General features: G+C 41.0%; 1 protein-coding gene across 1 annotated transcript in view; it reads left to right on the forward strand.

Moving 5' to 3' along the window:
• Positions 1 to 16,387, forward strand: part of EHD4 (EH domain containing 4) — an 88,355-nt gene extending 71,968 nt beyond the window's left edge. The window contains exons 5-6 of the mRNA XM_082242780.1: positions 13,927 to 14,091; positions 15,550 to 16,387. Of these exons, the coding sequence (XP_082098906.1) occupies positions 13,927 to 14,091; positions 15,550 to 16,086 (702 nt within the window). The 3' untranslated portion in view covers positions 16,087 to 16,387. The remainder of the gene's footprint in view (positions 1 to 13,926; positions 14,092 to 15,549) is intronic.
• Positions 16,388 to 16,745: the final 358 nt, after the last annotated feature.

A 16,745-nucleotide genomic window follows, 5' to 3' on the forward strand; every position in this document is an offset into this window, starting at 1 on the left:
TGGGAATTTTTTTTTCTGCTGTTCCCACCCCTCATGTTTAACACTGCTTTTGGACATCCCAATGGTTCAGAAGATCAGGAGCACTGTGTCAATCAATGAACGATCGAGAAAATTGGATTTTGGACTTACCGTTAAATCCATTTCTCTGATGTTCATTGATGGACACAGCATCCACCCCTTTGTGGAGTTGGATTTCTTCTGACTCTGCTAGTAACAAAACTGAGTGCCTATAGCTGAGAGAGAGAATATACTCCCTGGGACTGCCCATAGGCGTAGTCTAGCTTTTTTTCTGCCTAGTGTCCTACTCTTGTGGGTGGCAGTATTACCCAATGCTTAAGAAGATCCAGGGCTGTGTCTGTCAATGCTGCAGAGGTTGCTTGACTTTTGACATAATTTGAAAAATTAAAAAAAATTTCATGGTGATTGTAGTATATTGCACTTTTTTAGGTGGCTGTCACATTGTAACCAGCATGGTTGCCGTTTTTGTTTTGTCATGAACTGCACTGCATTCAGTAAACTTTAAAGCGTTTTTTTCCAAGTTAAACCGATCCTGTTCCCTTAAAGCAACAGTGCTTGTGCTGTGTATTTGACCTCCTGTATCACCTGAAATACCTGGCTGATCCTGAGGGTTTCTACCCTCCCCTCTGTAAACTGACTGGTATATCATGGCTGATGAGCCCTAACTCTGTGGTCAGTTTACGTGCCTCCATCCTCTGCAGCCCTGTCCTGTCCTCTGTCGTCCTTTACCCTCCTGCTGCTCCCATATCTAATATAAAATCATCCCATCCACTCTGTATAATAACAATCCGTATCCCTGTGGCTATGTTATATAAAAAATATGCTGATCTGTACCTATATCAGAGCTGCTCCCAGTGATCACGTGACCGCTAAGCTCTCTCTCTCCTCTCTTCCCCGGCTGACGTCAGCGGCAGTGCTCGGCCCCGGCCTCTGGTGCTGTCAGCCGGGCAGAGGGGAAAGCTGAGGGGTCAGCTGAGCACAGATTTTTATATCTGTGGCTTAGCAGCCAGTTTAATGGAACCAATAGAGAATTGCAAAGCATTCCCAAGGAGATTCAACATAGCATGGTAGTTGGAATGAGCCCTGTAGAAAGCATGGTAGCTGGAATGAGCCCTGTAGAAAGCATGGTAGTTGGAATGAGCCCTGTAGAAAGCATGGTAGTTGGAATGAGCCCTGTAGAAAGCATGGTAGCTGGAATGAGCCCTGTAGAAAGCATGGTAGTTGGAATGAGCCCTGTAGAAAGCATGGTAGTTGGAATGAGCCCTGTAGAAAGCATGGTAGCTGGAATGAGCCCTGTAGAAAGCATGGTAGCTGGAATGAGCCCTGTAGAAAACATTTGGTTTTAAAGTGGTTCTAAAGGCAGAAGTCTTTTTACTATCGGTGCACCGAATAGGAATTTTTGGTACTGAAACCGAAAATGCTGGATGCACACTTGGCCGATAACCAAAACTAAAAATGCCAGTGTTTTTAAAAAAAAAATGAGTTATATATTTTTATATGTAATTGTATGTTATTCGACTTTCATTTAATATCAATAATTTAAATGGATATTAATTTGTCTGCCTTTATTGGCACCTTTTTAGCTCAAGAAAAATGTATACCTTTTTTAAATTCTACGTAGGTCTACACACTGGTCCTGTTGCACTTCCATTATGGTGTTTTAAAATTCTGCTTGCTGTTGAAATGCATTGAAAACGCATCAGTAATGGGCCTGTTTTACTTTTTTGATGCGGTTTTTGAGTCACATGACCTTTGGAAAAACACCACCAGCACTGTAAAATTGCAGAGAAATTATGTGCATTTTCAGTGCTATTATCGGCACCTTTTTTTTTCATTGGCAAAATGCCGATAACACCATTTTTGGTCGATATGTTTCGGCCACCAAAATTTCGGTGCATCTCAACTGTTTTACCTTTAATGCATTCTATGAATTAAGGTAGAGGACCAATGGCTGCTGCTGCTGACAATCACATCCAGTGAGGGTGCGGGGTATGAGACCAAGCCTGTGTCAGTGGACACAGAGTTGGCTCAGGAGTGAGCCTGCATGAGTGCGCCCATGGCAAGTGGCTTGCTATGGGGGCACTGCGCAGGGGGGAGGAGCTAGGAGCGCCGGCGGGGGACCCCAGAGGAGGAGGATTGTGGCTGCTCTGTGCAAAACTATTGCTCAGAACAGGTAAGTATATGTCCTTTAAAAATATTTTTCCCTTTACAACCACTTTAAACTGTTGATGAAATGTGCCTTCACTTCAAAATGCTGCAAAGTGTGGCTGCTGTGATTTAGCCCTCACAATGCATGTTAAGGGGACTGATAAGCAGACAAGTGTAGATGATTACGACTGTGGCCTCTTTGTTTCCATAGTGCTGGAGAAACAATATTTATGGCATGCAGTCACATCTGGGTTCCTATCGGGAATACCTTTCATGCTGTCACTTGTCATTTTGATAGGAGCCTATGATAATCCTCAACTATGAACTTTTAGCATTGGTGTTCCTTCAACTGAATGTGAAAAATTTCTCTTAGATCTCTTCCAGTCATGAGACATTTGAATGCGGCTTTTCTGCTGGCAAAGGAAACCTGCCAGAGATATGACGGCTCCTTCAGCAAACAATAGCTGTCTGGCTGTCCTGCTAATCCAATGACTTCATTGCTTTCCGAGTCTTGGAGCCTAAACAAGCTTGCAGACAGCGAGTTCCAGCTTAAAGGACTGCCTGCTTGAAAATATTAAAGTGGTTGTAAAGCCTTAACCTATACCCCCTTCTTAACCAGACCAATTTTCAGCTTTCAGCGCTCTCTCGCTGACAATTATGCAGTCCTGCAAAACTGTACCCACATGACATTTTTTGTTTTTTTCACACAATAGAGCTTTCTTTTGGTGGTGTTTTATTCACCCCTGTGTGTTTTTATTTTTTGCGCTATAAATAATAATAATAATAAAAAAAAAAAAATTTTTTTTCGTTTGTTCTAAAATGTTTCAAATGTAGTTTTTTTTTTTTTTTTTTTTTTTTTCATAAATTTTGACCAAAGTGTATGTGGCTACATACAAAAATAACCCAAATCAGTGTTTATTATTTGTAGAGGTGCACCGAATGGTGCCCAAACTGAAAATGCCGAAAACCAAAACAAAATTAGTTTTTTTTTTTTTTAAATATATATTTTTTTTATAAATAATAGTATTCAACTTTTCATTTAATATCATCAATTTAAATGAATATGTTTTTATCGTCTGCCATTATTGGCACTTTTAGTGCAAGAAAAGCTCAAGAAAAAAATATCCCTTTTTAATATCTATGTATATCTTCACACTGGTCCGCTGTGCTTCCATTGTGGTAATAAAAAGCCTGCTTGCTGCTTTTTTGGTTAGTTAAAACCCCCTCCCATTGAAATGCATTGAAAACGCAGCAAGATCGCATCATTATGGTACCCGTTACGTTTTTGATGCGGTATTTGAGTCACGAATCACCACAAATTCGCTGCAAAATTACGTGAGTTTTCAGTGCTATTATTGGCATCTTTTTCTCCTATCAGCCAAATGCCGATAACACAATTTTCGACCGATATGTTTCGGTGGCCGAAATTTAAGTAAATCTTATTTGTCCTTTGTGAAGCTTAGAGTCCACAAGCTATGGTGCCAATCATTCAAAATTGATCACACCTAATGTATTGAGGGCCGCCACCTATCATTTCTTGAGACCCGATCATACAGGGACAGTACAAATATCCTCCAAAATGACCCCTTTTGGAAAGTAGTAGTAGTAGTACCTAGCCACATAGAGCGGCCCAACATTCAAGGACAATAGAAATGCCCCAACGTGTATTCAATGAGTCTTTTAAACATGTCATTTTGTTTCCACAAGTTTTTGGAAAATGAGGGAAAAAAAATAAACTTTTTTACACCATTGACGGGTGCTGATGAGGATCCACTAATAGGGTGGCACTGTAGTGGCACTGATTGCACTGAAGAGCACCCAGGATCATGCCAGCTCATGTTGCTGCGGTGGTTTTCTCCTCTCACACCGATAGTGTGTGAGGAGAGAGAAACCCCGACAGCGTGAGCTGAACTGGCAATGATGCCAGTTTGACAAGTGACCACTCCGTCATTGGACGGAGCGACTACATGGTAAAGGGCTGATCACATGGTAAAGGACTCTCTCCCTGAACTAGCCGGCCGCTCTGTAGCTGTCATTCGGCTATAGTGCGATTGGCAAGTGGTTAATGTATTCCTTACATTAAGTTAAAAAATGTTTAGGTGTTAGCATCCCACCCCCCCTTTTTTTACTTACCTGAGCCCTCATTTAATCCAACGGTTTACGCACCTGAAACTAATTTCTCCCCTCACTTCTGGGTCTCCCTGGCTTTGCTGGGGGCACCCAGAGCTATGCTGTCAATCAAAGCCTGTGATGAGGGAAAGGGGGTGGGGCTTAGTCTTACTCTCTGTCAACAGACGCAGCAATGGGGCTGTTGTGCGGGTATGCACAAGTGCCTCTATGGGGGGGGGGGGGTCACTGGACAGAGGGGAGAGGCCAGGAGTGTCAGCGGGAGACCCGAGAAGAGGAGGTTCGCGCCCACTCTGTGCGATTACATTGCACAGAACAGGCAAGTATAGACATGTTTGTTTGTTAAAGTAAATTTATTATTCTTTTTTTTTTTTTTAATCACTTTAAAGGCAGAAATGAATTGAATTGAGAAGGTCCACAATGGCAGCTTCAGTATTTATTTCCTTTAACTGGCTACTTTTAGGATCACTACACAACAATCGATCGCACAAAATGGGATCTCTTGGGCCTTATGCACACAGGACGCTTTGCAAACTCTTCTATAAGCCTTTCCTCCTGCCTGCAGCGTTTTGGCAGGAAAAAAAAGCCTTATGCTTGTAAAAGTGTCTAAAGCTTTTAAGCGGATTTACAGGCATCAAGAGCTTGGATGTGAAATAATTTAATTGGCCAGCGCAGCAATTCATTTATTCTGGCCATTGAAATTAATTCCTGTTCAAGCTCTAAATTATCCTAGCGTTTTGGCGCGTTTTGACATATTTAGCAGCATCAAGCATGCTGCTGCTGGGCGCACTGGCAGTGTTTTTTTTTTTTTTTTCTTTTTCCCTGCCTCTAGAAGCCTCTGCCACTAAACGCTGCTAAAAGTCTGCAGTATGTGTGCATTGACTAATAGGCTAACATGCAAGGAAAGAGGCAGGAAAAATGCCCCTAGAAACAGCTGCAAAAACATCAAGTGTGCTTATGGCCTTCGCAAGCCTCATGCACATTGGAGGTTTTTACAGCTCCTCCTAGTAATTTTTTTGCTGTAATATTTTTTACTGTAGAAGTCTGTCACTAAACAATCATCTAAAATATAAAAAAAGTAATGTGCATCTTTGCTTAATTGGTAAACCTGATAAAAGTGAAAATTCAAACACATTTCCCACCAATAAGTGCTTACTCATGATTGGTAATTGGCGTTAAACAGGTTAGAATTCTCATTTGTGTTTTATCCTGTCATGGTATTATTTTACTAATAAAGCAATGTGTTGGGCGTGCGCTCAGCAATCCAGCAGTGAAGGGTAGACCAATCGGGAGCAGCCCTTTTTTCTTTGGACTGTGCTTTAAGGATGTCTATCCGAAATGGTTTACCAGAATGGATCCCCTGACTTCATACCCCATGTAGGTTTGCATTTGTATGTTGTCAGGAGGATTATCCTGAATGATCTCGTATGCTTGGTGTGTTTTCTCTCAATTCATATGTTGGCACTTTACTTAAAAAAAAAAAAAATAAATTGTTTTAGCATTTTCATCACTTAGTTCCCCGAAGAGAAGAAACTTTATAAATATTTTCCCTTCTGCCCGTGCTGCTGGACATTAATCTAAATGAAGAGGATTCACTACCTGTAGTCTGTTCAGAAACCAATGCTCAAGGAATGCCGATCTGTTGGTCTTCTTCTGTACTATTTCTGTTTTGAAGGGAACTATTGTGATTGACGTTTTACTTGCATACCATGGTCACTTTTTAAAAAAAATTAGGTTAGGGACTCTCCTATGTGAGCCAAAAATAATTGATAGCAAAATACTATAAAATATATAAAAATAATCTGCACACACCTTCAGACGCTTTTACCGTCCCCTGCTTTGCCCAAATGCTATAATGTTCTGATCAAGAAAAGCTCTCCAACTTCCAGGTTAATGTTGAGCTTTTCTACTAGGCTGCGCTGCCACACATTCCTTTTGGTGTATTACTATGATGGGCTGCCTCACTGACCAGTAGGAGTGCTGAAGCTTTGTCTGAGTAGATTGCTTGGCATTCGAGCTGTGGGCATCTCTGGGCACCTGCACTTCATACCTGTCAGCAGCTTTCATTCCTAAAATGAGGAATCTCTTGCACAATAGGCATTCATTGCCTTTACACAGACCCTGACAAAGTACCTCTTATTCCAGCTCTGTTGCCACCCATTAGTTACATAGTTACATAGTAGGTGAGGTTTAATAAAGACAATAGTCCATCCAGTTCAACCTGTGTAGGTGTGTGTGGCTGTAATCATCTCACATAGCCCTGAATGTTCTGATCCTTGAGATGTACGTCTAAGAGTCTTTTGAAAGCCACCATACTACCCGCAGAAACCACCTCTTGTGGTAGAGAATTCCACAATCTTGAAGCCCTAACAGTAAAGAACCCCCCACGTTGCCTGAGGTTAAAACGCTTCTCCTCTAATCGCAATGTATGCCCTCGAGTCCTCATGCATTCCCTTCGACTGAATAGCTTTTTTTCTAATCTGAGATCCCCATTGAGATATTTATAAATTGCTATCATGTCCCCCCTCAGGCGTCTCTTCTCCAGGGAGAATAAATCAAGCGATTGCAGACGCTCTTCATAATTAAGGTCCTCCAATCCCCTAATCAGTTTAGTTGCCCTTCACTGGACTCTCTCCAGCTCCAACACATCCCTCCTGAGGACTGGCGACCAGAACTGGACAGAATACTCCAGATGCGGTCGGACCAGAGTTTTATAAAGTGGAAGGATTATGGTCTTATCTCTGGAAGACTATAATCCATTCTCCTTGATCCTCTAGCATCCTTCAAGGTCTTATTCCTTGTCGAGTACTATACTGCCCTACTGTTAGCACTTAAATGGCCGGCCTTCCGGACAGATGTTGTTGGCCCTGCTTCCTTACGCATGCAGTATGTGCTTGTTTTGGAAGTTCAGCTAGCTAATTGAACCAAGGAGCAGGAGCATGTGCAGTCATTTGGCCTGAATGAATTGATATCCAGAAGGGTATAAATACCTCTTTGATTAGTAGAAAATTCAAGTTCAAGGCAAGACCTAAAGCCACAAGCAAGGCCTTTGTACAGTTTTTGGGGTAAATCATACTCTTAAAGCTTTGTAGATATGGGAACACGATCTACCGTTTTTTGTTCCATTGGAAGTCTTTGGTTTAGTAATCTGACAGCATGCTGTAAAATATAGACTTTTGGATCTAAAATGGCTACGCTTTTTGGTATCCCCCCCCCCCCCCCCAAAAAAAAAAGAAAGAAAAAAATGGCAAAGAGATGCACTTAAGCTAGCCAGTTCAAAAGGGCTGACTCAAACCAAAGGGTTTTTTTCTATGTTATTTTAAAACGAATATAAGAACTGGATATAATCGATCACTTAAACACTTGACTTTGAGAGCGCAAATTTTCCAAGGATGAGGGCTGCTCTCCAGGACTTAGACTGGGAGGGAATATTGGCATTGATGAACACAGAACAAAAATGGGAATTCTTCAAAAAGACTATGTGAACTCACAGCTACAGTGGGTACGAAAAGTATTCAGACCCCCTTAAATTTTTCACTCTTTGTTATATTGCAGCCATTTGCTAAAATCATTTAAGTTCATTCTTCTTCCTCATGAATGTACACATAGCACCCCATACTGACAGAAAAACACAGAATTGTTGACATTGTTGCAGATTTATTAAAAAAGAAAAACTGAAATATCACATGGTCCTAAGTATTCAGACCCTTTGCTGTGACACTCATATATTTAACTCAGGTGCTTGCCATTTCTTCTGATCATCCTTGAGATGGTTCTACACCTTCATTTGAGTCCAGCTGTGTTTGATTATACTGATTGGACTTGATTAGGAAAGCCACACACCTGTCTATATAAGACCTTCCAGATCACAATGCATGTCAGAGCAAATGAGAATCATGAGGTCAAAGGAACTGCCTGAAGAGCTCAGAGACAGAATTGTGGCAAGGCACAGATCTGGCCAAGGTTACAAAAAGATTTCTACTGCACTTAAGGTTCCTAAGAGCACAGTGGCCTCCATAATCCTCAAATGGAAGACGTTTGGGACGACCAGAACCCTTCCTAGAGCTGGCCGTCCGGCCAAACTGAGCTATCGGGGGAGAAGAGCCTTGGTGAGAGAGGTAAAGAAGAACCCAAAGATCACTGTGGCTGAGCTCCAGAGATGCAGTCAGGAGATGGGAGAAAGTTGTAGAAAGTCAACCATCACTGCAGCCCTCCACCAGTCAGGGCTTTATGGCAGAGTGGCCCGACGGAAGCCTCTCCTCAGTGTAAGACACATGAAAGCCCGCATGGAGTTTGCTAAAACACCTGAAGGACTCCAAGATGGTGAGAAATCAGATTCTCTGGTCTGATGAGACCAAAATAGAACTTTTTGGCCTTAATTCTAAGCGGTATGTGTGGAGAAAACCAGGCACTGCTCATCACCTGTCCAATACAGTCCCAACAGTGAAGCATGGTGGTGGCAGCATCATGCTGTGGGGGTGTTTTTCAGCTGCAGGGACAGGACGACTGGTTGCAATCGAGGGAAAGATGAATGCGGCCAAGTACAGGGATATCGTGGACAAAAACCTTCTCCAGAGTGCTCTGGACCTCAGACTGGGCCGAAGGTTTACCTTCCAACAAGACAATGACCCTAAGCACACAGCTAAAATAACGAAGGAGTGGCTTCACAACAACTCCGTGACTGTTCTTGAATGGCCCAGCCAGAGCCCTGACTTAAACCCAATTGAGCATCTCTGGAGAGACCTATAAATGGCTGTCCACCAACGTTTACCATCCAACCTGACAGAACTGGAGAGGATCTGCAAGGAGGAATGGCAGAGGATCCCCAAATCCAGGTGTGAAAGACTTGTTGCATCTTTCCCAAAAAGACTCCTGGCTGTATTAGATCAAAAGGGGACTTCTACTAAATACTGAGCAAAGGGTCTGAATACTTAGGACCATGTGATATTTCAGTTTTTCTTTTTTAATAAATCTGCAACAATGTCAACAATTCTGTGTTTTTCCATCAATATGGGGTGCTATGTGTACATTCATGAGGAAGAAGAATGAACCTAAATGATTTTAGCAAATGGCTGCAATATAACAAAGAGTGAAAAATTTAAGGGGGTCTGAATACTTTTCGTACCCACTGTAAGTATATTCCCATGGGCAGTAAGTTTTTAAAAGGCTAAAAACAAAACCTATGTGGCTCACAGTCAAAGTAAAAAAAGCTTTAAATAAGAAAAGCGCTTTTAAAAAAATGTAAAAATGAAGGAACATTATCATTGTTCAATTATTACAAAGAATATAACCATGTGTAAAATGGAAATCAAGGACGCAAAAATTCAAAATGAACCACCGATTGCAAAAGATAGGACAAACCCCAAAAAATTATTCAAATATATTAATAGTAAAAAAGGTCAGGTCAGGTCTGAGCATGTAGGCCCTTTACAAAGTAATCTGCAGTGGGTGACTGGGGACAAAGAGAAGGCAAATTTATTAAATACTTTCTTCAGCTCTGTGTATACAAAGGAGCATGGGGGAGCTCATGACCATAATGAGGACGGAATTGACACAGCCCCAAATGATCCACAATGGCTCAAAAGTGATATGGTCCAGAAATATTTAGACAGAACAAAGGTGGATAAAGGGCCTTGACCAGATGGCATTCACCCACGCATCCTAAAAGAATTGAGCTTTGACATTTCTAAGCCTTTGTTTCTAATTTTTAGGGACTCGTTAAGGACTGGAATAGTACCACTTGATTGGCGTAGGGCCAATGTGGCGCCTATATTTAAAAAGGAACAAAGTCTTTGCCAAATAACTATAGACCTGTTAGTTTAACTTCTATAGTCGGGAACATATTGGAGAGTTTAATAAAAGACCTAATAGATGAGTTCTTGCTGGAAACAGGGGAGATATGATCAACACAAGTAAAAAAATACATAAGGGGTCCATATAGTGAACTTGGTGTTGAGTTGTTCACTTTAAGGTCATCACAGAGGACAAGGGGGCACTCTGTCTAGAGGAAAACCGATTTCATCTCCAAAAATGTAAAGGTTTCTTCACAGTAAAAGCTGTGAAAATTTTAAATACACTCCCTCCAGAGGGGGTTCTGCCTAGCTCACTAGATTGCTAAAAAAAAAAAAAAAAAAAAAAAAAAAGCCTGGATTCTTTCCTAGATGTACATAATATAAATGGGTACTAATATTTAAAGGGAAAGTTGATCCAGGAAATATCGGATTGCCTCTCGGGGGATCAAGAAGGAATTTTATTCCCCCTGCTGTAGCAAATTGGATCATGCTTTGCTGGGGGTTTTTCACCTTCCTCTGGATCAACTGCGGGTATAGGATTGTGTATATGGGATTGTATGGTTGGGTTTTCTTTATGGTTTTTTTGTTTTCTATTGGTTGAGCCACATGGACATGTGTCTTTTTTTCAACCTGACTAATTATGTAACTATGTAGATCAATAATCCTTGCAGTTCTATTTTACAAATGGGTATGTATTCATGCAAAAAATGTAATTTCCTCAAAAGTTCTTCTCTTTTGAAGAGGTTATTTTCAGAGATTTCTTATTGTACTCTGTTCTCCAGCAATGTCTTTCTTGCTGTTAGGGCACCACCATGTGGTTACTTTGAAGAACACATCACAAGGACTGAGTTCAGGTCCTCTGTATGTATGTATGTATGTATGTATGTATGTGAGAGATAGAACTTGTGATGAATTGAAAAAAAAAAAAGCTGCTGAACACTATACCTTTTGATACTAGGCATATATAAAATCAAATGAAAACAGTACAGCGCATATGACAAACTATGGGGTTGATTTACTAAAGGTAAATAATCTGTGCACATGATTGATTGGATGATAGAAATCTTCAGATCTTCCCCTCATTTCAGAACTTGCCTTCAGATCTGGAGCAACTGCACTTGCAGTACACTTCTAGTGCACAGTATTTATACCTTTTTAGTAAATCAACCTCCCATGTGTCTAAACAGAATTAATCAGTGACATTCCTTGGTGAAAAAGTATGCGGCCCAGAGCCACGCACACACTCTACCACACATGTGCGATTTTCAGGTGGCCGTTTTGGAGAAAGACCACCTGGATACTGGCCTTTTACATGCTGTTTTTCAATCAACATTGATGCAAGTGCAACACACTTTTATTAAAGCTGGATGTTTTACAATAATTCACTATGTGGATTCTTTATCTTGCATATCTTATGATCCATTGAATGTGGGTGAGGATTTGTTGGATTGGCTCCCAGGAATCCCCTGAGTGGATGTCCTTGCATTGGGATTCCTCCTCACTTGTATTTTCTTACCACCCTGTGTAAGGGGGTCACGGCACTCTGGTAAACCTCGGGTGTGGCTTTTTCCTCAATGTCACATCGTCTATCCCTGGATTCCTTTCCAATCTAACACAGAGTTCATATTTGGGACTTTCTTTTTTCTATTGCTTCGCGGGTTTGAGGCATATTTAGCTAGCACATTTCACTGGGTGCTCTTTGGACTTTTTATGAACATTATTTTCATGCATATTTTTCGCTACGGAATGTCACTGATCAATTTTTTTTAGATAGTTTGTCATATGCACTTTTTTAATGTACTGTATCCATGTCATCAGTCCTCTATCAGCATGCATACAGGGTTGGCAAGGGATGGCCGATGTTGTACATTTTCTTTACTCCAACTATTTTAAAACTAGTTACGCTGTGGTTGTTTAGTAATTCCCTAGTATGAGACCAGAAGCTTACAGGCTTGGCTAGTTTGGGAAGTAATGTGCCTGGATTGTAAACATTGTAAGGACATAAGATAATTATAAATCCTAAATCTAATTTCTAAAATGATATATTATTTGAGTCATGGTAAATGCCAAATTGCATACAGATGAACCCATCTGGTATATTGGTTGTTTACAATATAAACTGTTCCCCAGCACCCTTGACAGCTAGTCGGCACAAAAACAGTCTTTCAGCCACTTTTGCAAATCCATGTATAGCCACACCAAGGAAAGCTTTGCAGCTTTTCCTCTGCTGTTTACTCTTAATTTTAGGGACTATATATCCCATGGTAAACAAGCAAAAAATTGGGGGAGCAAACCCTGAACATGTATATCTAAAGCCAGTGCAGCTATGGACCAAGCAACATGTATATTAAAAAAGAATAGCGCACACGTGCAAAAGAAATGACTCTCAAATATGGAGACAATCCATAAATAAAAATGGGGATTTAGTCCCACCATATGGCCATATCGTGCTCAAGCCCACCACTGCGTCAAAGTACCCCATTATCAGTGGGTATTTTTCAGTAGGTTACCCTGTAAAAAGGAGTTCCAGCCACCCATCAAAAAAATAAGTCAGCAGCTACAAAAACTGTAGCTGCCAACTTTTAAAAAACAGTCACTCACCTGTCCCGCGATCCAGCGGTGCACTCATCCCAGCCGTCTTCATCCTCTGTCCTCCCTCGGCAGCGCCGGCATCATCACTATGGGCACACAGCTGGGACAGTTTGCAGCTCTTCAGCCAGGTGCCCACTGCACATGCGCAAGTGGCGCTGCACATTGTGAATGGTGGATGCAGTCTTCTGGCACCTGTCAGTGTCCCAGAAGACTGCAGGGGGAGGGAGGAAGCAGACTGCGGCACTCGGAACAGAATTAGGAAGCAGCTACCCCCCCCCCCCCACCCTCCACTGACTCACTCCTCAAAAGTGCCAATTGTGCAGTAGGAGCAGGAAATTGGGTGGAGTTCTGCTTTAAGTTCTGTAGCGCATGGTAGGTTCTGCCCCCTTTTTCTAACATTAGAAGTAAATCCTACCCTTATCAACCCATAGTTTTTCCCATGTTTGGTCAAGTCAGGATGTGAAGACTTGAGACAAATTTTCTAAAACCAGGAAGGTATAGGGAGCGGTTACATGTAAAATTGTTTTGCTTAAGCTAAGTGTTTTGCTTAAGCTAAGAGGACACAGTTTTAAATTAGAGGGGCAAAGGTTTATAAGTAATATGAGGAAGTATTACTTTACTGAGAGAGTAGTGGATGCATGGAATAACCTTCCTGCAGAAGTGGTAGCTGCAAATACAGTGAAGGAGTTTAGGCATGCATGGGATAGGCATAAGGCTATCCTTCATATAAGATAGGGCCAGGGACTATTCATAGGATTCAGATATATTGGGCAGACTAGATGGGCCAAATGGTTCTTATCTGCCGACACATTCTATGTTTCTATGTTCAATGAAATTGCATACAGGAAACTTTTCTTGTTGTACCTCCATAATGCATTTCAGTGGCTTATATGGTTTCTTAGGAAAAGCTGAGCCATTTGAAAGTACTGTTTAGTGTGAACAACGCACACAGCCTCTGTTTCCTGTATGCCCTTTTGTGCTAAGTAAATAGGGATTTGATCAACCACCAATGGCTGGTTCAGTATCTGCTGTGGGGGGGCATAAGATTTCTCAATTAGATCTGCAAATCTGTGCTCAAATGCTTTTGCACTTGTCTCTCTTCCATAATATTGGCTGGCTATGGTAACTCCTTTAGCAGCTGTATCATTTTTTGGGCAATGTGTATTTTTATTTGTGGATAGAAGTTTCATTTTTAATTACAAAGCTATAACTTTTTTTTAACTTTTGAGCTTTTGTTTTGTCTTTAAAGGTGCATGCTTATATCATCAGTCACCTAAAGAAAGAGATGCCAGCCATGTTTGGAAAAGACGCAAAGAAGAAGGAGCTCATTAACACACTGCCTGAAATCTTCCACCAAATTCAGAGAGAACATCAGATTTCCCCTGGGGACTTTCCTGATGTCAAGCGAATGCAGGTAGGTACTAGCTCTTTACTCTGCGGGGGGTATGGAAATTGTTGTAAAAATGACTTGTCCAATAGACTAAATCGGGTCCCAATCTATTTGTCCCTCATGACAATCTACTTGTTCTGATAAAAAAAAAATAATAATTTAACCAAAACCGTATTTAAAACCAAAACCGTATTTAAAACCAAAACCGTATTTAAAACCAAAACCGTATTTAAATCCTGAGTTGCTTTTAGGAATGTCTGGGACTTAAAAAAAAAAAGAGAGGCTTTATGGCGACTTAAACTTTTGCAGCAGCAGAGCTAAATGTTTAAAAAATAAAAACAACACGCCCGTTGTCTGGAACTGCATGTCCCAGGCGTCGGGTGATAGGAATTGTGCATCCCTGCTCTGGAATGCCATGCTGGTTCTAATAGTAGAGGGGGAAAAGGGCAATATTTTTAATCTATAAGAACTTGGAAAGTTTAATGTAAGAATAAATTATACAAAATAAATTTTCAATTAACATGCATTCCTAAGAGCATACAAAACCGGGTTTATTCATATCTTTAGATATGGACCGTTCTTCTTTGTTGCATCTCCATCCACAGGCTAGAACAAAGTAAACAAACTTACACCTCAGCATTTCATAGTAAATGCTTCACTTTTGGCTGCTCAGAGGCCCTCGTATTGTGGGTTGTCTGGGTGGAAATGGCAGAGCTCTTACTTGGGGATCATGTGTGAAGTTTGTGAAATTAGATTATTTGTGAAATTTGTTTTTTAGAATTTTTATATAGTATGCAATGCATTAAGGTAGAAAAAAAAAAACCCTTTGTATACAGTCCTCCCTGCCCCCCCCCCCCCTTCCTTATACTTAAGCCCAATCTTGGCCTAGCAACGTGCATCCGAGCAGAAGCTCTGTCTGCTCTTTCCTTCGTTGGCTCAGAGCCATTGGCTCCCACCCTCTGTCAATAACAGCCAGTGATGGAGTGGGGGGCGGGGCCAAGTCCTGCTGTCTGTGTCAATAGACGCAGACAGTGAGGCTCGAGAGAGAGCCCGCATAAATTCCCCCATAGCAAATGGCTTCCTATTGGGGCACTTGGCGGTGGGATTGAGCCAGGAGCACTGGCGGGGAACCCAAGAAGGGGAAGATCGACGCTTCCCTGTGCAAAACTATTGCATAGAGCAGGTAAGTATAATATGTTTTTTTGTTTAAAAAAAAAAAATTACATTTAGAATCGCTTTAGGTTACCAGAACGTGATTTGTTTGGCCCTTTTTTATTTTTATGACCATTTATTTGGTCTGGAGGCCCCAAACCTGTCTGCTTTTTTTTTTTTTTTTTTTTCCTTTTTTTTTTAATATTTTCTTTTTAGAAGTTTTTGCTCTGCAAAAGTTTTGACTTGTGTTAAGATTAAATATATCTGAAAAAAGATATATAGGTTTGGGGAATGAGTATCTAAATACCATCATTTGTTTATCATTCACAGCAACAGCTGGAGTTATATGATTTTTCAAAGTTTCACGCTATGAAGCCCAAGTTGATTGAGTCTGTAGACAACATGCTAGCCAACAAAATAGCTCCTCTGATGAATATGATTCGGGAGGAAGAAAGCAGTATGCCAACACAGATGGTGCATGGAGGAGCATTTGAGGGCACCAATGAGGGCCCCTTTGGCCAAGGTTATGGAGAAGGAGCTGGTGAGGGTGCTGGAGAAGAAGAATGGGTGGTGGCCAGAGATAAACCGGTTTACGATGAAATCTTTTATACCCTCTCACCGATAAATGGCAAGATCTCCGGAGTTAATGCTAAGAAAGAGATGGTGAGCTCAAAGCTGCCAAATAGCGTTCTGGGAAAAATCTGGAAGTTGGCGGATAATGATCAGGATGGAATGTTGGATGAAGAGGAATTTGCCTTGGCGAAGCATCTTATTAAGATTAAACTGGAGGGCTTTGAGTTGCCCGGTGATCTACCTCCTCACCTCATACCTCCATCTCAGAGGAAGCCAATCCACAACTCTGAGTGAAAAGCCCTACAATGGGAGAGGAACCATAGCTTTGCGACAGCCAGAAACTCTATTATCTAGAGAAGAGTTTTAGGGTGTCTTTTACAGCATAGGCTCAATGTTTTATTATTGTCACTAAAGAATGTGTCCCTTCTGTACTCTTCTAAATCAGATATTTTATTTTAAAGATAGAATATATCTTCTGAGATTGCAGAATGTGAGCGATGCCTTCTTTTGGTTTATAAACCATAAATATAAAATGTTGTTTAAATACAGTACATGCTGTATAATTACACAATTGCAGGGAAAAGCAAAGTGAACAAAATGAGATGCTTCCATTATTCAAACCACACACAAATGGGATTGCTTGGTAAAACAATGCTGAGTGCAGTAACCTATAGCAGCTACCAGCAGAACCTGGGTGGTTGCTATGGATTACTACTCATCTTTGCCTTTTAACACTTGGGCTTCAAGCACAGGTTAAAATAGAACTCGAAGTAAACTGCTTAATGCATAGCTGGAATACAAACCTGTGAATGCTTTTTAATGCATAGCTGGAATACAAACCTGTGAATGCTCCCCCCCCCCCAAAATGTCTTTATTGAATTTTCAGAAAGTAAAACTTTACAAGCAAGTAGAAGGAACATCATACACATACAATGTACAAAGTCCAATGATGC

Source organism: Pelophylax lessonae (assembly GCF_965119305.1).
Source record: "Pelophylax lessonae genome assembly, chromosome: 13".
Taxonomy (NCBI): domain Eukaryota; kingdom Metazoa; phylum Chordata; class Amphibia; order Anura; family Ranidae; genus Pelophylax; species Pelophylax lessonae.